This window comes from Oncorhynchus keta, chromosome 17 (genome assembly GCF_023373465.1).
Source record: "Oncorhynchus keta strain PuntledgeMale-10-30-2019 chromosome 17, Oket_V2, whole genome shotgun sequence".
NCBI classification, from domain to species: domain Eukaryota; kingdom Metazoa; phylum Chordata; class Actinopteri; order Salmoniformes; family Salmonidae; genus Oncorhynchus; species Oncorhynchus keta.
Genome location: NC_068437.1, coordinates 18,793,283 through 18,816,551, shown reverse-complemented (window position 1 = coordinate 18,816,551; position 23,269 = coordinate 18,793,283). Strand labels below are relative to the sequence as shown.

The 23,269-nt window shown below is 40.6% G+C and overlaps 1 protein-coding gene across 1 annotated transcript in view; it reads right to left on the bottom strand.

Annotated features, from left to right (window-relative positions):
* LOC118376621 (cytosolic carboxypeptidase 4) overlaps positions 1-23,269 on the bottom strand; it is a 152,135-nt gene that overhangs the window by 29,532 nt on the left and 99,334 nt on the right. The window contains exons 20-23 of the mRNA XM_052465645.1: positions 19,369-19,498; positions 18,053-18,184; positions 17,592-17,768; positions 5,532-5,692 (exon numbers count right to left, since the gene is read on the bottom strand). Of these exons, the coding sequence (XP_052321605.1) occupies positions 5,532-5,692; positions 17,592-17,768; positions 18,053-18,184; positions 19,369-19,498 (600 nt within the window). The remainder of the gene's footprint in view (positions 1-5,531; positions 5,693-17,591; positions 17,769-18,052; positions 18,185-19,368; positions 19,499-23,269) is intronic.

Genomic DNA, 23,269 nt, shown 5'->3' with positions numbered 1-23,269 from the left:
CTAAGCCTATAGGAAAGGGTCTATGCATACAATGGCCTGATGCATTTAGCGCAACAAAAAATGTGTCTCTCGGATCCGAGCCAGCACGGGTCTGTTTGTGTGTGTTTTCCACTGTCCTTCTCGGAACGGGTCTGACTGTCGTTGAGTCCATTCGGAACGGGTCTGACTGTCCTTGAGTCCATTCGGAACGGGTCTGACTGTCCTTGAGTCCATTCGGAACGGGTCTGACTGTCCTTGAGTCCATTCGGAACGGGTCTGACTGTCCTTGAGTCCATTCGGAACGGGTCTGACTGTCCTTGAGTCCATTCGGAACGGGTCTCCGTTTTCTTTTCAAATTAATTTATGCCCTGATCTAGTATGCTTTAGTTGACTCTTCTCACCATCATTGCCATGCCAAACACATCCTCCATCAGGTAAGACTACACAGTGCATGCAGCATACAATAGCTAGCCTGTCATCCTGGTGGTATTTGAGATGAACTCTATCGTATGCGTGAGCAAAGATGAAAGCAGTGCTATGTTCCCTAACATAATGATAAAAAAATCATGAAACTGTAGGCGCATTGAAGTTTATACAGCTTCATGGAGGGCAAATACAACTAGGCTGTCTGATACAATGGTTCTCTTTATCATCCAAGGCTACTTTTCCATGATATCTTCTATAGGAGAACCCATGTGAATCTACAGATAACTACCAAAATAAAGGAAACGCCAACATAAAGTGTTTGGCAGCCACGAGATTCTAACAAGCGTCTGGAAAAAAAGGTTTTGGACCCAAAAAGGGTTCTATCACTTGCTTCATATTGTATATTGCATTCCTAAATGTTCTATATACCTTAGAACTGTTCTTCTTCACTGAACCAAACTTGGTTCCATATAGAACCCTTGAGTTCCATTTAGGGTTCTACATGGAACCAGGGGTGGCAGATATGTGAAGCAAGCATAGAACCCTTTTTGGTTCCAACCAGAACCTTTCGGAGAGATGCAACACCATTCTTCCACAATAAATTACTAATGCAAATGGTGGTGGAAAACGCTGTCTCAGGTGCCGTTCCATGAATCTCCTTAGAAGTGTTCATTTGGGTTGAGATTTAGTGACAGACACAGACACCTTTAAAACCCCCTATGTTCCTTTGAGACGCCTATTTCAAAGTCAAAGTCACTGAGATCTCTTCTTCTAGCCATGGTAGACAAAATAATGAGCAACTGGAATCAAGACCCTATGTATGATGGGATGTTAATTGCTTTATTAACTCAGGAACCACACCTGTGTGGAAGCACCTGCATTCAATAAAATTTGCATCTGTTATTTACTCAAGTGTTTCCTTTATTTTGGCAGTTACCTGTAGATCTAGGAGAAGGGAACCTAAATGAAGAGGCTTACTGTGATTCCTGAAGGCCGATGCTCAATTCAGACTGGACAAACCAGTTAATGCAGTTCATGATAACCTCTAATGGAATGAGTTTCAAACTGCCAGAATACATGTTTTTCTTCTTGTTGCTTTGTTTGGGATTGCATGAAGTGAACACAAGCTGTAAGAATCTATGAAACTAAGCAACTGACAGAAATGTAATCAATCTGCCAAGTGCACTGTATCAACATTTCTTGAGCTCGCTTTGATACGGAAAAGAGAGTTAGCCTAAATTTGATACAATAACAGAGATAGTGAGATGTGTAATACAGTGCTTCTTATAGCTAGTATATTAGACTGATACAATATCGCCTGTTTTTTTTTCGGACCAAGGAATGGGTGATGGAGCACAAGAAGGATTATGGTTGAGAAACAGAACATTACAGAAACCGTTTCTAATCTGAAGATGAGAGATCAGTTTCAGTAGTTGCATCATTGACCAGCGGGGTGAAACTAACAACTGCACTGAACAATTCACTTAATTGATTAAATATTCAATTAGGATACATTTTTCAGGGTTGGATCTGGAAATATAAGCTCAGGATCGCAGTAAGTAAATCATGGTAAACTGTTATTGCGTGAATAATGCTTGAGGTCAATATAATCTCAAGGGACATGTATTTCATAGAAATCACCATCACTGCTACTATTTGTATATATGTTTTACAGAAATTAAAAAGTCAGACTTCTTAACAAATGCCAAATAAAACGACTGTTTATTTTCTATTCTCATTGAACACTTTCCTCCTCATTACTCCACCAAATACATCACTTTGAGTTTGCTAATTCATCTATAGACCTATCCATGGGCAGCTCACAAAGTTGTCTGCAATTTACTCTGGTATTCTGGACAATAGGAGGAAGCAAGGTAAATACTGTAAGTGTGGTGTGGCTGCTCTGGGCCTGCATAATGTGACTGGTTGATGAGGGAGGGTGGCAGAGAGAAAGGCTTATTTCACAGCAAGGTGAAACCCATCTGTAGACAGCAGCTGTGTTGGCTGTCAGAGGAGGAATCAGATCTAAACTCCAAAACAATAGCTGGAGAAGACATGTCTTTCTTTATACAGCACAAAAACAGACAACTATACACATACACACAAGTATATGCACACACATACACAGACACACCAGCAACGGGTAATGAAAACCTTTTCAAACATGAAGGCTTAGATTGATTTGAGGAAAATAAGAGGAGTATGGCATTGTAGATGAATCATGAACGTCACGATCTGAACTTTTAAACCTTTCATTCCCATCACAAGAAGTTTCATGTTAGACATTGGAAGGAGGGACTGAAACTCAATTATATTTCACTTCCAAGTGCAAGAAGCACTCCCAGGTGTGTGTAGGTTTAGGAAGAATTCGTAAAAGCAGTGGAAAGCATGGGCATACAAGCAAGAGAATATATTCAAAATCACCTTCATTCGCAGGAATTTGAATTGGTGAAATGATGCTGCCACAATAAACAGCATATACAGACAGATGATAAACAGGATTATAAAAACAGACAATAAATAGGATATACAGACAGACAATAAATAGGATATACAGACAGACGGTAAACAGGATATACAGACAGACGGTAAACAGGAAATACAGACAGACGATAAACAGGATATACAGACAGACGATAAACAGGATATACAGACAGACGGTAAACAGGATATACAGACAGACGATAAACAGGATATACAGACAGACAATAAACAGGATATACAGACAGACAGTAAACAGGATATACAGTCAGATGATAAACAGGATATACAGTCAGACGATAAACAGGATATACAGTCAGACGATAAACAGGATATACAGACAGACAATAAACAGGATATACAGACAGACAGTAAACAGGATATACAGTCAGATGATAAACAGGATATACAGTCAGACGATAAACAGGATATACAGTCAGACGATAAACAGGATATACAGACAGACGATAAACAGGATATACAGACAGGTGATAATTGGGATATAAAAACAGACGATAAACAGGATATACAGACAGACAACATATGCAGAAGCAGAGTTTACTCAAATCGACATGCAGTATTTACACTATGTACACGGTATATTTTATAAAGTATTTTTGATATGGAACTTTGCAATGTACAGTGAAAATGCTTGATGTGTTTAAATATCATTTGACAGTCTGCCTTTTTAGCTTGGCCTACTTTAAGACAACTTTGTTGATATTTTTGACATCCTTTGTTTTATCTTCATTGATTCATGTATTTTACTGCCTTTTGTTAGTTTATCTTTCATTTTATAATTTTACTCTAAAGTGTGAAAATAAAATGTGAAAATAAAAATACAGTTGAATAAGATGTTAAATCTTGAAATGATGAAATGACAATAATAGTCATATGAATATAGATTTCAATAACTTAATAGTATATCATTCTTATTAAGATGATTTTCAAATATGTGAACCAATTTTAAAGGCTACCATGCACAGGTTTGGAGAAGATTGCTGCTGAACTGATCGGGATGAATGAGGACAATGGCCAAGGTGTTAAGAGCTATTAGCATGTGTGAAGATCCATGTCCTTCCAGAGCTGATGACTCAGACAGGAGAAATTCACAGAAATTCCAAACTTATGACTGTTGAGATCTGTGTTTATCGTAACTTCTACTTGTCATGATTAGATTAAAGACATCTGGACACACATCTAATCACCCTGAAACAGGCCATTTTACGCAGTGTCAGGTGATGTAAATATAATCATAATAATCGTAATTATAATAATTTGGTGGGTACTTATATTTATCCTGTTTTACAAATGAACAAGTGTGTATTATATGCATGTGTGAATTGTGAATGTTTTTTGCATATCCCAACTCCCCCTGAGACACCATCGAAGAGTGGGGTCACGGACAGAGTCACATATTCAAGAATGGGAGCAAATATTAAGGCCACCTTTTCATACTGTACTTTCAACTGCTCTAATGTTATTGTAAGAGATGTTGAGTAAAAGGCTAACACATGGTGTCCTCTCTCTACTACCACACTTGCATAATGCTCCAGGGAAGGAACTTATCAGAACTAGATCCTACTTTTTTAAGTAGTGATGGGTTTTATGAGTGTAAAAACATTTTATATAACCCCTCAAGAGAAAGAAAGAGTAAGAAATGCAATAATCCCGACCAAGTTGTCGATGAGGACAAGACGTACAGTAATAATACAAAATGTTCACAAAACAGAATTGAATTGAAGTTAACAAATCTATAAATCTATAGTGCAGGTTATAATATTCCATTCCATAAATCCAGACAGCAAGTGATTCTAAGACTTGTGGATGTCTGGAAAAAAAACAGAGTGAAAAAAGGAAGCGTAGCACTATGCTACTTTTTGGGGCGACCCGACCAAATTCACATAGAAATGATGAGTTATAGATCTCTCATTCTCGTTGAAAGCAAGTCTAAGAAGTGGTAGATTGTTTCTATGTGCGATATTTCTATGCATTCTTAAGTTTTGTTTTTGCGTCTTTTACTTTTGGTTTTGTGAACCAGCTGAATATACAATATTTGGGGTTATTGAACAGATATACCACAGCGATTTAGATGGTACAATGATTCTCTACACTATACATTTACATAGCTTGTTTGGTCACAACTCAGATAGAAAGCCAGCAACTCAGATAGAAACTATTATGGCAAGACAGTCAAGCCAATATTTAATTGGTGTATAGGTCAAATGTGGTTGAGTAAGTGGCCAAGATGGATCCTTTCTAGGCAATGGCTTGGCTTCCATACACTTTTAAAGATAGCCCTAGTACTGCTTAATATTATTTAACTGTACTTGGACTGTCTTTAAAAGTGTATCCACTATTAAATGCTTTTTAAGTGCTTCATCATACAGTAGTATGTAATCAATGAACTCTAAAAAGCACTGCTGCCTATCCCACCACAAAACATTTTTTCATTGATCCAATCTAAGCTTGTTTGATTGTGTTTCTCAGGGTCTACTCTCAGGGGCTCACCCTGCCAACTGGGCTATGTGTGTGCAGTGTGTGTGTGTGCAGTGTGTGTGTGTGTAGTGTGTGTGTATGTAGTGTGTGTGTTGGCTAGAGACAGGGGACAGAGGGACCTATGGACCATCAGAAAAAGGACTTACTTGCGGGACTTGTGGTCTAGGAGGTTGTCATCCAGGTTGAGCAGGGTTGGCTGGCTGATGACTCTTCTGTTGTACAGCATGGTGTTCCTCCTCAGGGAGAGCAGCGACTGACAGAACTTCACCCCCATTTCCTCCAATTCCCCCGTGCCAGTCTGCATGCCCTAGAACAAACAAGACAACACAGACACGGTCCATTTAAAACACAATAACATCAGGATATGATATGACGTCTTTAGAAAAGCTTGTATGTAAGCAAACTACTATTTTCTGGACAAGTACGATTGCTTCAGCTATACATTAGCCTGGTAACTAAATTGTAATACTTCTGAGTGGGGCCATTGGAGTATTTAGCCTACAGTCCATAACCACTGAATGTGTTGTATAAAAAGCCTCTCTGGATAATTGTATTCATATCAAAGTAGCGACTGTCATGGAGAAATAGCTGTGATCTGTGATCTGTTCATTAACCTATCAGCTCTGAATACATAGAACTTGCACCTTCAGGACATTAACTTTTGTAGGTTTTGCCTGGGAGTCTCATAATGTTATAATGATTGCGGATAATTGCTCTACAGGCAACTGCACCTGCTTACTCAACCGTGTTATTAGCACATGCACATGAGAAGCTACTCCTCAAAGGGTTAGGCGAAGACCACCAGTAGCAGATCCCCAGAGGATGTCATCCAACCGGGCTGTTTGTTTCTCTTTTGGCTGTCACCAAACTGATGAAACGTGGCATGCTTTACAAAAGGACGTGGCTATGCAAATATAAGAGTAAATACGGGTGACACATGACATGATGATGACATGTTTTTCAGCAGCCTTGTGACTCTCACCCTGCTACAGCCATGTATCCATTTGGCCTATATGTCACCCCGCTCCAGCATAGTACTCAATGAGACTTCAGAATCACATGCTCTGCTCCGCATGCAGTCTCTTTAGAGCAGGTGTGATGTTTCCATCCACAATCGCCATAATGGCAAAACAAATAGTGTAGCAATTTTCCAGATGACTCTCCTCCTCTTTAATCCTGTGTTTAGGCCATGCTTTTCTTCCATCCAATATCCTTTTCTCCTCCCCTGTAGGAACCATGTCAGAGCAGATAAGTGGAATGCCTGCTCCGTGCGCCGCATGTGCAATGAGACAGGGTAGAGAGGAGAGCTGGAGAGCTGGGTGCTGGGCCCGCAGTAGCTCTGTGACTCATGGGAGGAGACTGTCTAAAGCCATGACACGGAAGTTTCATGGCTTGGAAGGGTGTGTGCGTGTGTGTTTGTGTGCATTGTGTTTGTGTGCGTTTCTGGATCCATACCCCCTGAGAAACACCATATATTGCGCTAAGAAGACAGACCAACCTGTCAAAATGAGTGGTACATAGTGTGCAGGGGATAGCTGTTCAATAATTCAGAGTGCAGAAGAAAAGGTTTACATGTCCAGCATGCATAGAGTCCTGGCTGTTTGCTTGGGAAGGAAAATCAATTCTTCCCCTGTTTGCATTGTGGAGGCAACATTGACCATTTCAATTGCTGACTCTGCTCTCACCCTCCTCAAAATGTCAAACTGTTTGGCATGAGGATATGTCATGTAATTAAACCACTCTTCCTTTTCTCATGTTGGCTCGTTTAAAGACTGATATGTGCAATGGAAATGTGGGAATGTTAATTACACCTTTCTGGCACTAATGCTACGGCTAATGAAAGGAAGGAATTATCTGATGCATCTGTGAGCACAAGCTGCTTCCTAAATGACACAATACCTTCTCTATCTGAGTATAACACAATAGAGCAATATGAACTACCCAGCAAGCCCCCAAAGGGCATAGTGTTTGGTTAATAGCAACAACAACAAAAAATTGCCTATGAGCTTCCAAGTGTCAAGTACAGATGTAGTAGCGTAATTTGAGCCAGTTTCCTACAGCAGGAAATGTGAATTATTATTTAGATTATAATTAATGGACAGTTTTTGTAGGGAATGGTGCATTTTTCATTTGGCCAAATCAAGTCTGACATTTTAAAGTGGAAATGACTAAATGTAGAAGCCCTTTTAAACCTTGAATACACTACAAGTTTGCAAAAGAGGTCCTACATCTGTACATCAGAGAGAGAGAGACTTGGCTCCCCATATCCCCTTCCAGTTCAACTGCAGAGTCTGGCATTACACTAATGGTTCACAAATCATTTAATTGTCATTTGCCATTTGATACATTTATTATCGACCAAGTGCCTAATAATGCCGTTGATATGGTGGCCCAGGGACTATACTAAACGAATACAACTATATTCATTATGCTGTCTCATACAGTAGCTATGTCTGTCCTTCATATTTCATGGGGTTGTCTATCTATCCTACAGCTGGCCTGGAAACCTTCTGACACACCCCGTTGCTAAATAAAATAAAAACAGCAAAATACTGCTAGACTTTAATGTTTCACTTTCAAAATAAATCTATGCCAAAGATCAGACAAATGGCAATAATAATTTAGCATTTGAAACAGTGCTTGAATTGGATGTGTTTTTCATGTGAGTTAACTCCAACCATGGGAACAGAGGGACCTCATTTGCTGTTTGAGGAGAGAGCCACATGTCCTTGTCCCATGTTGGGATGGCTGATTTGTATAGCATATGTCCATAATTAGATGTGTGGGTTTCAAGCGGACGTTACGGAGAAATGCTTAAAAAGATCTTGTGGCTTTGATTAATCTCTTAATGAACTCCAAGCCATGCATACAGATCTCCATCATGTCAACATGACTTCTCCAGCCCATAGAGACACCATGGTTTCAAACCTCTACCACAGATTTCTCAACATACTCTGTGTAGCCTGTATTGTACCGCCCACTCGATTTACATTTCTGTGAACATTCCTTTAGGAGATATACGGTAACGGAGGATATTTCCTTCAGATTATCATTAGCCTCCTCTCTTTAGCCACTTGTAAATCATATCTCCTTTCAAGCCCCAGGAAATTAAAAAAGGGAGTCTGAACACAACACACATTAATATTTCCCTGCAATACATGATACAAAGCAAGCAGAGAGTCTGGAGCCTCTTGGTCCCTTGTTTGGGGAGTTAGTCTGTGTATCTAGTCCAGTGGTTCTCTATCCTGGTCCTGGGGACCTTTGTTTTTGCCCTAGCACTACACAGCCGACTCAAATGATCAACTCATCATCAGGCTTTGATGATTTGAATCAGGTGTGGAGTACTAAAGCAAAAACAAAAATGTGCACCCACTTTGGGTCCCCAGGACCAGGATTGGGAAACAGTTGTCTCCTGATGTTGGTTAGCGTGTCCGTTAACCTCCCTGTAGAAATCACTGTCTATATCCTGTACAGATTGTGCCTTCCCACTGCGGTGGCCACTCATTGGAAACAACAACTCCCTAATGGTCTTGTTAACAGGTTCACGCACCTCAGTCAGTCCTCAAACAGAACACAATAGAACACAGGTTGGCCGGGAGTGTGGTAAGGTGAGTCCACCGAGGCGTAACACACACATGCATGCACACGCACACACACACACACACACACTCCCTGCAACACGGATGTAGTGCAAGAGGATGCTTGCCTGGGATTTGGCATTTGGTGCATCTTAAGGCTCTCTCATCATGACTCTTTCATTTGATATTAGACCCTGATGAATATTGGATGGGTTCTGCCTTCCTCAGCGAAAGACTGACCTTCAGAAAATATATTCTGAGGTCAATGCCCTGGGGTTTGAAGTTGATGTGCTGGCTCTCTTGTCCTCTATATGTATGTGGTCCCACTAGGAAAACTTATTCTGGGGAAGTATGACATCTAACTGTATTATTAAATCACTGCATAATCTATATGTATTTTGAGTTGTAGTTATTAAACTCGGCTTTAGTAGAGCACCCTGTGATTGTTTTTTGGCACCTTTACATTATCGGACAAACTTTTACATTTCAAATGAAAGCCTTTTGAAGCCCTATAAATGAAGTCATCTGCTTGGCCTCTTCTTTATTTTGGAAGCGTATTTCGAAGGAAGGACCATAGAAGAGGAAGACAACTGATAGTTTGTGAAGAAGCGAGAAACTCCAGAAACCTAATCAAAGTATTTTGTGCTCATTTATCTTGGCACTCGTTTGTCTTAATTGTGTCCTTAAGAAAAATAAGACTTGATTCGTTTGGGCGTAAAGAAATGACAACTCAGCAGACGTTCTTCCCCTCTAGCTGGAAATGCAAAGCTAAGGTGATTAGAGGTAGAATCTTTGTGATGCAAATTAGATTCCTTTGAAGATTTCCCTTCTTTTAGCGTAGACAGTCTTACGGCATTAAGCAATAGAAACCTGGTGTCATGGTGGTGAATGGAAAGATGGGAACGGAAAAGTCAATATGGCTTTCAATATGCATTTGTCCCAATTCACATAGGCAGTTTTTATGTTGTGGCTGATCTGAAAACCTCATATTCAACAGTTGCACTTGCAGCAATAAGCACATTAATGTATTCATATTTTGACAGGCTATCATTATGAAAAACAAGGATAATAGATTAACCTGATGTTAGGAGTTCAGGCAAGGAATCCCCTTGAATTGCCCATACAGTTCTGAAAATAAAAATGAAAGACAAAGGAAATTCAGGATACTAAAAATTATACAAATCCATGTGTGAATGAAGTACAGAATATTTTTGGTCACTGTTTAAAAATATAAAAAAAGAACCACTTAGTTCACCAAGCATGCATACCAAACCCAACGTATTGCTAACTCAGTGGTGAGCTGCTCCCATCAATGACCCAGTCTCTGATTCAGTGACTGTCTGAGAGGATAATTAAGCTTCTAGTCCCTGACGAATCCCACAGCCAATCCCACATCTCACACAAGCCACTAATTGGCATGAATTAACAGTGAACTGAGGTCATTTCATCAGTGACTGCTCAAGCAGCACATAAAGAGCAGCAGAGAGAGGGAGAGAGATAAATATATATATAGAGAGAGAGAAAGAGAGAGAGAGAGAGAAAGAGAGAGAGAGAGAGAGAGAGAGAGAGAGAGAGAGAGAGAGAGAGAGAGAGAGAGAGAGAGAGAGAGAGAGAGAGAGAGAGTCTGATGGTCTGCCAGACTTCTGACACGGCCTGACGATATTAGTACAGACTTTTTAATCAAGAAACATTCAGGCTTTTTCCCAACCCTAAAGTGCATGTAGCAAACATATGGCCCACCACCTGCTCACTGGGCCATCCTAATGAAAAGTCCGATTTTCTCATCCATTAGTCCATATCACCCACATTCAGCTTCTGATCTGATAACCAACACAGCAACACTTAGTGAGTGTTATTCTAGCCAGCTGGACTCAGTCTTCTAAGTCATTGACTGTGCTATAGAGAGAGCATAGAGAGAATGGTTTCAAATGACTCTCATACAGTTGAAGTCGGAAGTTTACATACACCTTAGCCAAATACATTTAAACTCAGTTTTTCACAATTCCTGACATTTAATCCCAGTAAAAAATTCCCTGTCTTAGGTCAGTTAGGATCACCACTTTATTTTAAGAATGTGACATGTCAGAATAATAGTAGAGAGAATTATTTATTTCAGCTTTAATTTCTTTCTTCACATTCCCAGTGGGTCAGAAGTTTACATACACTCAATTAGTATTTGATAGCATTGCATATAAATTGTTTAACTTGGGTCAAACATTTCAGGTAGCCTTCCACAAGCTTCCCACAATAAGTTGGGTGAATTTTGTCCCATTCCTCCTGACAGAGCTGGTGTAACTGAGTCAGGTTTGTAGGCCTCCTTGTTTGCGCACGCTTTTTCAGTTCTGCCCACAAAATTCTCTATAGGATTGAGGTCAGGGCTTTGTGATGTCCACTCCAATACCTTGACTTTGTTGTCCTTAAGGCATTTTGTCACGACTTTGGAAGTATGCTTGGGGTCCTTGTCCATTTGGAATCTTTAACTTCCTGACTGATGTCTTGAGATGTTTCTTCAATATATCCACATCATTTTCCTCCCTCATGACGCCATCTATTTTGTGAAGTACACCAGTCCCTCCTGCAGCAAAGCACCACCACAACATGATGCTGCCACCCCCGTGCTTCACGGTTGGGATGGTGTTCTTCAACTTGCAAGCCTCCCTCTTTTTCCTCCAGACATAATGATGGTCATTGACGGCCATTTTTGTTTCATCAGACCAGAGGACATTTCTCCAAAAAGTATGATCTTTGTCCCAATGTGCAGTTGCAAACCGTAGTCTGTGTTTTTTATGGTGGTTTTGGAGCAGTGGCTTCTTCCTTGCTGAGCGGCCTTTCAGGTTATGTCAATATAGGACTTGTTTTACTGTGGATATAGATACTTTTGTATCTGTTTCCTCCAGCATCTTCACAAGGTCCTTTGCTGTTGTTCTGGGATTGATTTGTGCTTTTCACACCAAAGTATATTTATCTCTAGGTGTCACACCCTGACCTTAGAGAGACGTTTTATTTCTCTATTTGGTGAGGTCAGGGTGTGATGCTGGGTGGAATCCTGACTAGAACCAAAATATTTGATCATATTACTCCAGTGCAAGCCTCCCTACACTGGCTTCCTGTCAAAGCAAGGGCTGATTTCAAGGTTTTACTGCTAACCTACAAAGCATTACATGGGCTTGCTCCTACCTATCTCTCTGATTTGGTCCTGCCGTACATACCTACACGTACGCTGCGGTCACAAGACACAGGCCTCCTAATTGTCCCTAGAATTTCTAAACAAAAAGCTGTAGGCAGGGCTTTCTCCTATAGAGCTCCATTTTTATGGAATGGTCTGCCTACCCATGTAAGAGACGCAAACTTGGTCTCAACCTTTAAGTCTTTACTGAAGACTAATCTCTTCAGCGGGTCATATGATTGAGTGTAGTCTGGCCCAGGAGTGGGAAGGTGAATGGAAAGGCTCTGGAGTCTGCCTACCCATGTAGGTTCCCCTCTTTCCACTGGGAATCTCTGCCTCTAACCCTATTACAGGGGCTGAGTCACTGGCTTACTGGGGCTCTTTCATACCGTCCCTGGGAGTGGTGCATCACCTGAGTGGGTTGAGTCACTGATGTGATCATCCTGTCTGGGTTGGCGCCCCCCCCCTGTGCTTTGCTTTGGCAAAGTGGGTGGGGTTATATCCTTCCTGTTTGGCCTTGTCCAATTATCAAATTATGTCAATTAGCCTATCAGAAGCTTCTAAAGACATGACATTTACTGGAATTTTCCAAGCTGTTTAAAGACACAGTCAACTTAGTGTATGTAAACTTCTGACCCACTGGAATTGTGATACAATGAATTATAAGTGAAATAATCTGTCTGTAAACAATTGTTAGAAAAATTACTTGTGTCATGCACAAAGTAGATGTCCTAACCGACTTGCCAAAACTATAGTTTGTTAAGAAGAAATTTGTGGAGTGGTTGAAAAACACATTTTAATGACTCCAACCTAAGTCTATGTGAATGTCCAACTTCAACTGTACATTTTTTATTTATTTTACCTTTATTTAACTAGGCAAGTCAGTTAAGAACAAATTCTTACTTTCAATGACAGCCTAGGAACAGTGGGTTAACTGTTAACAGTGCCTGTTCAGGGGCAGAACGCTAGATTTGTACCTTGTCAGCTTGGGGGTTTGAACTTGCAACCTTCCGGTTACTAGTCCAACGCTCTAACCACTGGGCTACCCTGCCACCCTGTGGTAAAGAGGGCAATGGAACGCAGACCTTGGGGGAAAGAATAAGGACGCCATTATTGGCGTGGAAGAAAATGGATATTCATTGAATCCGTCATGTACTGTATGTGCTCTAACTGGTCACAATGAGGTTACTAAAATCAGATTTTGATATAGTGTATTTGGCTGTTTTTCGCTGCATAATATTTAGAAGTTGTCCTTAACTGCCGTTCGTATAAGTTGGTAGCATAGCTACACACTTAGAAACAAAGGTTTTAAAAGGGTTCTTTGGGTGTCCCAATAGGAGCATCCTTTTTGATTCCAGGTAGAACTCTTTATAGCTTACACTGAGGGTTCTACATGGAGGCCAAAAAGGTTCTACCTTTTTAAAGGGTCTCCAATGGGGACCGCCGATTTGTTCGAATTCCATTGATCAGCATGTATTGCTGTCAAAATGTGCTTGCTCTATTCTACAGAGACAGTTCCATCACTTATGGATCTTCTAATCTCATTTAAATCAGGAATTACATGAAATCATGAAGGCAGTTTAACAGTAGACTTTTTTGGTGGGGGTTAAATTAAAATAGAGAACTTGAACATGTAATCAACACCTAAATCCGCCTGATATACATATGAAAGTGATCTTTCATTGACTCAACTTTATTTCTTCATGCTCAGGAACACTCTGCTATGAAACAGCCTTTATCTCATTCTGAAAAATCTATGCTATAGAAAGTTACAGCATAAATATACCATACAATAAGATATTACCACCAAGGTCAAGATTAACTGTGGGCATAAACGGACCCATGGCACTCATCTAAAGAGGGGAAGGTAGTCTGGCAATGTGCCCACCTATCCACTGGCTGCCTCTGAGGCCCAATTTAATGTCTCTTATTTCTGATGGTCTGAACATTATGTGTAATTTATTCACCAAGGTTGTTTGCCCACACTGATGATCATAAGTGAATCTTCAGTACTTACTCGTAGTCGAACGCTGTTTAAAGATGGATTGAAAAGGGTGAATAAAGGAAGATGACGTGGTTTACTTTTATATTTATGTGAAAGAAGCATATATATATATATACTGAACAAAAAATATAAATGCAGCATGTTCATGTTTCATGAGCTGAAATAAAAATCCCAGACATTTGAGATGCGCACCAAAACCTCACACAACACAAAGCCACAGATGTCTCAAATTTTGAGTGAGTGTGCAATTGGCATGCTGACTGCAGGAATGTCCACCAGAGCTCTTGCCAGAGAATTGAATGTTAATTTCTCTACCATCAGCCACCTCCAACATCTTTTTAGAGAATTTGGCAGTATGTCCAACCGGCCTCACAACCGCAGACCACGTGTAACCACGCCAGCCCAGGACCTCCACATCCGGCTTCTTCACATGTGGGATCGTCTGAGACCAGTCACCAGGACAGCTGTTGAAACTGAGAACTATTTATGTCTGTAATAAAGCCCTTTTGCGGGGAAAACCTCATTCTGATTGGCTGGGCCTGGCTCCCCAGTGGATGTGCCTGGCTCCCTCCCAGGCCTACCCATGGCTGGCCCCTGCCCAATCACGTGAAATCCATAGATTAGGGCCTAATTAATTTATTTCAATAGACTGATTTCCTTATATGAACTTTAACTCAGTAAACATTTTTAAATTGTTGCATGCTGTATTTATATTTTTGTTCAGTATATATATATATATATATACTGTATGTAAGATAAATAAAGGTTAAATAATAACAATCAAAAATAATTCTGCATCATCGAAAATGCAGGCAAAATTTGTGAAATCACCTGGGAGACATTGCCTAGTAGCTTTTAAAACATGATTACAAAAAACCCATGTGAACCAATCAGCAGTGCAATAAATGATTATTACCTTCTGCAGGCTATAATGAGGAGACAGAGAGAGGGGGAGGCTTCTCCTCCAATGAGATCATTACATGGGGGGAGTTGAAAGGGGGGGGAGAGGTAGGTAGGGGATGTATGGGGTAAGGTCAAATGGAGGGATCCATGGACATGTGAGGATTGCAAAACCTGTACTGTTATGCCAACACTTCCCTCCGAAGACTACTAGAGTACAGCTAAGGTTAGTGGAATATTTGTCATGGGAGAAACATTGGCACAACTGTAGCTACATATTTTCTTCTATGGACCGAATAACCTTTACTAAGACATTTTTATTTCTTATTGTCTTTATAGGATAACTACTGTTAAAAATTATAGCACGAGGAGAGTGAAAAGTTCCGCTGCTCATATAAAGACAAATTATTTATAGGTCAAAGAAAACTACTGTAAAAGTGGGTCTAGTTTACAGGCCAACTTTTTAAGACTACTTTAGGAGTGCAAGCCTAATTACCCATATTGCTTTTGGGAGGTGTTCCTTTCTCCCCCTCTTCATAATATATGAACCATTTATTCTCAAGAGATGCAGCATGAGAAGATACACTAGTATGAGTCTTCTGTTGATATCCACTGTGCTTATTCAAACATAATATTTCTACTCTACTGTTATTTCTCAAAGGAGGTGTGAGTGTTTGTGCCTCATGGAGGGAACACTGATTGTATACCACTACAATCCCAGAGGAAGCCAATGCATCAGTGCATTCTGAAGAGCTATCCTTCTCTGTCTATTTAGGACAAGGCACTCAAACCAATTATCTTCCACAGCTGATCAAATAGTCCTACTGCACCAACGTATCAATGAACTGGCCCCAACACAGACTCATGAAGCACATCGTAAAGAGTGACGTTGACTTCTACAAACATATACAGTGGGGTAAAAAAGTATTTAGTCAGCCACCAATTGTGCAAGTTCTCCCACTTAAAAAGACAAGAGAGGCCTGTCATTTTCAGCATAGGTACACTTCAACTATGACAGACAAAATGAGAAAAGAAAATCCAGAAAATCACATTGCAGGATTTTCTATGAATTTATTTGCAAATTATGGTGGAAAATAAGTATTTGGTCACCTACAAACAAGCAAGATTTCTGGCTCTCACAGACCTGTAACATCTTCTTTAAGAGGCTCCTCTGTCCTCCACTCATTCCCTGTATTAATGGCACCTGTTTGAACTTGTTATCAGTATAAAAGACACCTGTCCACAACCTCAAACAGTCACACTCCAAACTCCACTATGGCCAAGACCAAAGAGCTGTCAAAGGACACCAGAAACAAAATTGTAGACCTGCACCAGGCTGGGAAGACTGAATCTGCAATAGGTAAGCAGCTTGGTTTGAAGAAATCAACTGTGGGAGCAATTATTAGGAAATGGAAGACATACAAGACCACTGATAATCTCCCTCGATCTGGGGCTCCACGCAAGATCTCACCCCGTGGGGTCAAAATGATCACAAGAACGGTGAGCAAAAATCCCAGAACCACGCGGGGGGACCTAGTGAATGACCTGCAGAGAGCTGGGACCAAAGTAACAAAGCCTATCATCAGTAACACACTACGCTGCCAGGGACTCAAATCCTGCAGTGCCAGACGTGTCCCCCTGCTTAAGCCAGTTCATGTCCAGGCCCGTCTGAAGTTTGCTAGAGAGCATTTGAATGGTCCAGAAGAAGATTGGGAGAATGTCATATGGTCAGATGAAACCAAAATAGAACTTTTTGGTAAAAACTCAACTCGTCGTGTTTGGAGGACAAAGAATGCTGAGTTGCATCCAAAGAACATCATACCTACTGTGAAGCATGGGGATGGAAACATCATGCTTTGGGGCTGTTTTTCTGCAAAGGGACCAGGACGACTGATCCGTGTAAAGGAAAGAATGAATGGGGCCATGTATCGTGAGATTTTGAGTGAAAACCTCCTTCCATCAGCAAGGGCAAATGATGAAACGTGGCTGGGTCTTTCAGCATGACAATGATCCCAAACACACCGCCCGGGCAATGAAGGAGTGGCTTCGTAAGAAGCATTTCAAGGTCCTGGAGTGGCCTAGCCAGTCTCCAGATCTCAACCCCATAGAAAATCTTTGGAGGGAGTTGAAAGTCCGTGTTGCCCAGCAACAGCCCCAAAACATCACTGCTCTAGAGGAGATCTGCATGGAGGAATGGGCCAAAATACCAGCAACAGTGTGTGAAAACCTTGTGAAGACTTACAGAAAACGTTTGACCTCTGTCATTGCCAACAAAGGGTATATAACAAAGTATTGAGATAAACTTTTGTTATTAACCAAATACTTATTTTCCACCATAATTTGCAAATAAATAAATAAAAAATCCTACAATGTGATTTTCTGGATTTTTTTTCTTCTCATTTTGTCTGTCATAGTTGAAGTGTACCTATGATGAAAATTACAGGCCTCTCTCATCTTTTTAAGTGGGAGAATTTGCACAATTGGTTGTTGACTAAATATTTTTTTCCCCCACTGTACACTAAGCCAGGGCTTATAACAGCGGTCTCTTTGTGCCAACCTTAAAGACGCCCTGGTCGCAGCCATTGTAGGTGCTCTCCATGGTGTAGCTCCGGAGCACACCCATCTCCCTCCAGACCACCACCCGGGCTGTGGCCTCTCGGGACTTCTCCACAAGGTAGTTGCAGCTGTTGAAGGAGAAGGCTGGGGCTATCCGGTCCAGAGTCTTAGGGATGGTCTGGAGACAAAGACAAAGCGAGAAGAAATGGGCTTTAATACAGGTGCAGGGGTGGGTATTCTTTACACTGTTTAGGCCAAATAACGTAGATAAAGAAAGGTTGATTACCGTCATGATTCATTGAAGCGCTAATAAATGATTGATAAATGATTTACAATTCATCGTTTTTAACTACATGACAACATTCCCAAGACACATTGTCTTCCCCAAAACAAAGTTTGATACCGTAGCTAGGTAATGATGACCAAGCGTTAATTCTACTTCAAATATCCAGTAATAGCTACCCTATATCCTGGGTCCTCCTTCAGAGTGGCAGTATTGACAGCAGAACCTGACTGCCACACAGTCTCCTTCACACTACAGCCGTACAGGAACACATTCTTCTTCCGCGAGTGACCATGGTAATCACAGAACACCTGTGGAGGCAACATGACACAGCTGTGATGACGGCCCTGAAGGAACACAAGGTTTTGGGCGTCGTTGAACCTCATTAATCTAACGGGGATCACATAAATGACAAGGTTTTAAGGGCCATTGTGTGAGATAATAACACAGGGGCTTTAGTACAAATGCAGTCGACTGTCTAGTCAAAGTGGGCATTAACCGCATCAATTCACGTGGAATACACTTTGGTGAGCAGCATTTACAACAAAGAGAAGTCAATCACAATCAATAAATTGCATTAGGCACTTGTTTTGTTTAGTGATAATAATACAGTTTCATGCTCATAATTATTTGCAGGTACACTGGGTGATTACGGTAATAATAAACTGTAAATAACGGTTCAATTGATTTACAAATCGAGTTAATTATTTAATTATACTGCTGCCACACAATTAACTTGTTCATTTCCCAACACAGTAAAGAATTATCAAACCAATAGGTGAGAAGGTTTCTGATTCTTTACGCTTACGCTGAGGCAGGAAAAGTAATTTCAAAAAAACATTGTTTCACTATGAACATTGATTTGACATAATAAACGTATATTTGGCATTTCAAGGTTAAAGACACGTGCAATGCATTTTCAGTTACAGAAATAAACCTGCCAGATTGTCATAATAAATGAGTTACCTGTAACTGAGGTTAAACAGTTCTAAAACAGTTCAATCAAGTTTATGGTAAGAAGGGCTGAGAAACCCAGAGCTATATGTTTGCCTGGCTTTACATTCTGGAAACAGAGCAAATGTTTGTTGGAGTTCAGGTAGAGATCACAGCAGAACACCTTAGCTATAAACAAGATAAGTAGATTCAGAAAAAGCAACACAAAGTTCAGGGGCGGTGAATCAGATAGACCAGGGATGTTGAGTTATATATCTATATATATCAGAAAGAGAGAGAAAACGAGAGAGTGAAAGAGAGCTATCTATTTGTTCTACACTCTTAGTGTTATCTAGAACCTAAATGTTATTTTCAGCTGTCCCCAAAGGAGAACCCTTTTTGGTTCCAGGTTTTGGGTTTTTTAAACCCTTTCCACAGAAGGTTCTACATGGAACCCAAAATAGTTATCCTATGGGGACAGTCGAAGAACCCTTTTGGAACCCAAAAGACTGTACAAATGCTTGTGAAGTGAAGTGTGGAGCTGTTGAGTGACATGTCTCACCAGGGGTGTCTTGCCGATGCTGTTGAGGTAGTAGAGGAAGCCCTTGGCATGGTATATAGTAGGGCTCAGAACAGGATCAGGCTTCATCCACTGTCTGTTGAGATCTTCACCGTTCAGAGAGCAGCGGTGACTGTTAACAACACAACAGAGATGCATACTGTAAGGTATACTGCTGAATAATGCAAGTCTTCTTTACGGACATAAAGCTCAACGCCGTTTCAGTGCACTTATCTGCAAAGCCCTAACATGTGGTCATCCATATCTCAGGGTTTGCGAGATCAGCACATACAAACAATAGCGATCCGATTTGATCTGAGCAGACCAACCACAGTAGCAGTCAAGTTGAGTCAAGAGTGTCAAATTATACCCTCCATTTTAGGATTGTTTATGCAATACTGAATGTCTATCCTGTCTATCCTGCAGTGGGCATTGAATCATATGAATGACCTTTGAATGGAAAGGCATTATGTAGAGAGCATTTACAGTACCTGCTGAACTAAACACACAGCAACTCAAATCACATAGGGCCAAATCTGACTAGAGATCTGCACAGCACAGGAGGCTGGTGGCACCTTAATTGGGGAGGACGGGCTAGTGGTAATGACTGGAGTGGAATCAGTGGAATTGTATAAAATACATCAAACACATGGTTTCATGGTGTTTGATGCCATTCCATTTGATCTGTTCCGGCCATTATTATGAGCCGTCCTCCCCTCAGAGATCTCCTGTGCTGCACGGGCAACTCAAGTGATGCAGAAATCTCCTATTAACGTCAATGCAGTAAGACATAAGATTTACACAAAATATAGAGGAAAGGTACAGTCTCATGTACCATGGCGAAAGTATCCTATTGCCATGTTCCTAGCCAGATGAGCATAGCCACAGTAAGATCTGTTTTTCTCAAATCGATAGTTATATGAGGCTATAGTCTCAAATGAACATTTATGGTGAAACATGTATCACATCATTTATGATACCGTGTTACATTGCATTTGATGGTGATAACTATCGTCGCTGGCTTTCAAAGTAGCCTGTACTCATTTCCATCTCTCTCAGTCCAGATGAACTATACTGGGTAGACTCATCTGGGGAGTGCCACACTGTCAGGCAGTGCAGCTCTTAGGTTAGATTAGGCACTTCTGCATTTACTGGCAGACGTTCACTAACACCCGCATACAGGCGTTTTCCGTTTCGAAGTGTAACATTCAGAACATTCTGGTAGAGCAACATGGAGCAGTTTGATTTAACATTATATGTCATGCTCAATTTGAACATACAATGCACACATAGTAGGGGGGAAAAAACATCTAAATTATCAAACTAAATGGTAAACATAAAAAACAATTCAGCAGATAACAGCTACACCAGAAGCAAAACTTCATGTCTCGGTAGCCAGGAGCTTGATCATTTTCCATGACTTATGAGAGGGGCAAATGACGGGTGTTTAACGTGTGATTGCTTGCCAAACTAGAGGGCAGCCTTTCCAATCTTTACTGACAGCCTGTCATGGAGCTGCCAAGGCAGAGAACACTGACCTGGCAGGTTAGATGTCAATTGATTACTGAGTTCTGGACCCTCAGAACTATTGGACTGTGAGTGGTGAACGAGAACTGTTGGTTGGTATTTCTACAGCACGACTGCAAAACACACAGGGAAAAGGTGGAACAAAGTGGCACGAAGATGTTTATCTAGCCAATCCTATGCATTAAATGGGATCAAGTAATACTCACTACTATGTTCATTTCAGAGGAGGCTGGTGGGAGGAGCTATAGAAGGACGGCTCATTGTAATGGCTGTAATGTAACAAATGGAACAGTATCAAACACATCAAACATATGGAAACCACACGACTCTGTTACATTAATTCCATCCCAGCCATTACAATGAGTCCTATAGCTCCTCCAACCAGCCTCCTCTGGTTAGTTTCCATACCATACGATACTTCAAGGGGAATAAACGCGACATTGTTTTGTACACATAATGAAGCTACCGGTGAAGACCATGCCACTGACTGTCTAGAGCAGAAACAGACCGAGGCCAGATTAGATTTGATATGACCAGCTATAATACCTTTGAAATACAGTATGCCCTGCAATAAGCTACAGGCTAGTTTTGATGCACCTAAATATTAGACATCAAAATCTATAGTCATCTCAACATAGCAACCTAGCAGTTGAAAGGGCACCTTTCCAAGCTCTCTGGGAGCGACATACTCAAACTGACACTAACCTTTGGAGTGGACATCAACCAACTGCCCGTCTCTGTCGTAAAAGTTATATCTATTCACTTGCTGTACAGAATACAATAATATTATGTACAATGTGTATTCAAACACAAAAAAAAGATTATCCAAAAATAGAGTAGACCTCCTGTTGAGGTATCGTTTCCACTTGGCGAATTATCCTTCTTGACATGCCTACTAACTTCTAATTCAATCTGATCACAACGCCTCTGTTGCCAGGCAGTTTGGTAATCCACGGGCTTTGCTGGAAATGACACAGAAATGAAAGACTATATCTTTCAGTTTAAAAACTCTGCTTTGTTCATGACAGTAAAAATGTATAAAGACCTTTGAGTTCCCACTCAATGAGGAGCGAGGGCAGCAGAGCATTTTGTTTCCATTTACTGTGTGTTACAGTCTGACAGCCCGTCCCCGTTTCACAGCCTGCAAGATGTCCGCCGGCCATCCCACATTATGCTCACAAATTCAACAAACTGGATGACTAGGAATAGTAAGTGGGTGGGTATGGATCTAATACGTACGTACATGTCATGAGAGTGACGGACATGATGAATGTAGCTCGATCTATCTCATCATAACGCACAGTATAATACATTAAAGCCAGATTTGTGAGCTTTGAATGTTGAACTCTTCATCTGAAGTACATTTTTCAATGTGTCTCATATTAACTACAGTGTGATACTGATCCAATATAGTGAATCTTTGCGCATGTGATTATTTTGTTCCTCATTTCAGGTTGGGAATGAAAGAGCAAACTACTGTTACACCAGAAACCTGACAAATCTGTGCTGAGATAAATTGTACTCCAGGCCTTCCTAACGTCTCTAAAAAACTTTGCCCAGATATACTGTATTTAAGTTGATGAATGCAGGACTGAGCTCCAATAGATTTTTACCCAAGCAGGAGTAATGCTCTTATAGGATCTAATTAGAAACAGAGTTGATCACGTGTGAATGGATTGGAATATAATGGTCATCTATACAACATCACACTAAATGAGTGTATCTCTCTGTGTGTGTTGGATTGGAATATAATGGTCATCTATACAACATCACACTAAATGAGTGTATCTCTCTGTGTGTGTTGGATTGGAATATAATGGTCATCTATACAACATCACACTAAATGAGTGTATCTCTCTGTGTGTGTTGGATTGGAATATAATGGTCATCTATACAACATCACACTAAATGAGTGTATCTCTCTGTGTGAATGGATTGGAATATAATGGTCATCTATACAACATCACACTAAATGAGTGTATCTCTCTGTGTGTGTTGGATTGGAATATAATGGTCATCTATACAACATCACACTAAATGAGTGTATCTCTCTGTGTGTGTTGGATGTGGGAGTCACTCAGATGTTTGAGAGTAACAGCTGGGTCGTTCCACCAATTCAGTGTTTTTTGAGAAGTGTAATTGGTCAAAATAAAAGTTTGATTTCACTTAATTTTATCTCACTTAACATTCTGTCATGTCCAACTTAATTAAAAAAACAAGTTTCCCATCTCAAGACGTTAAAAAAAATGACTATAGTAATTGCCCATTAAGTGCCAAATAAAGTGACATGATTGACCATAACAGGGTTGATGATTTCCTTTTAAATCAGTCATGAATACCCTTGTGACAGGGAATGGAAGCTTGTTGTGTACAACAA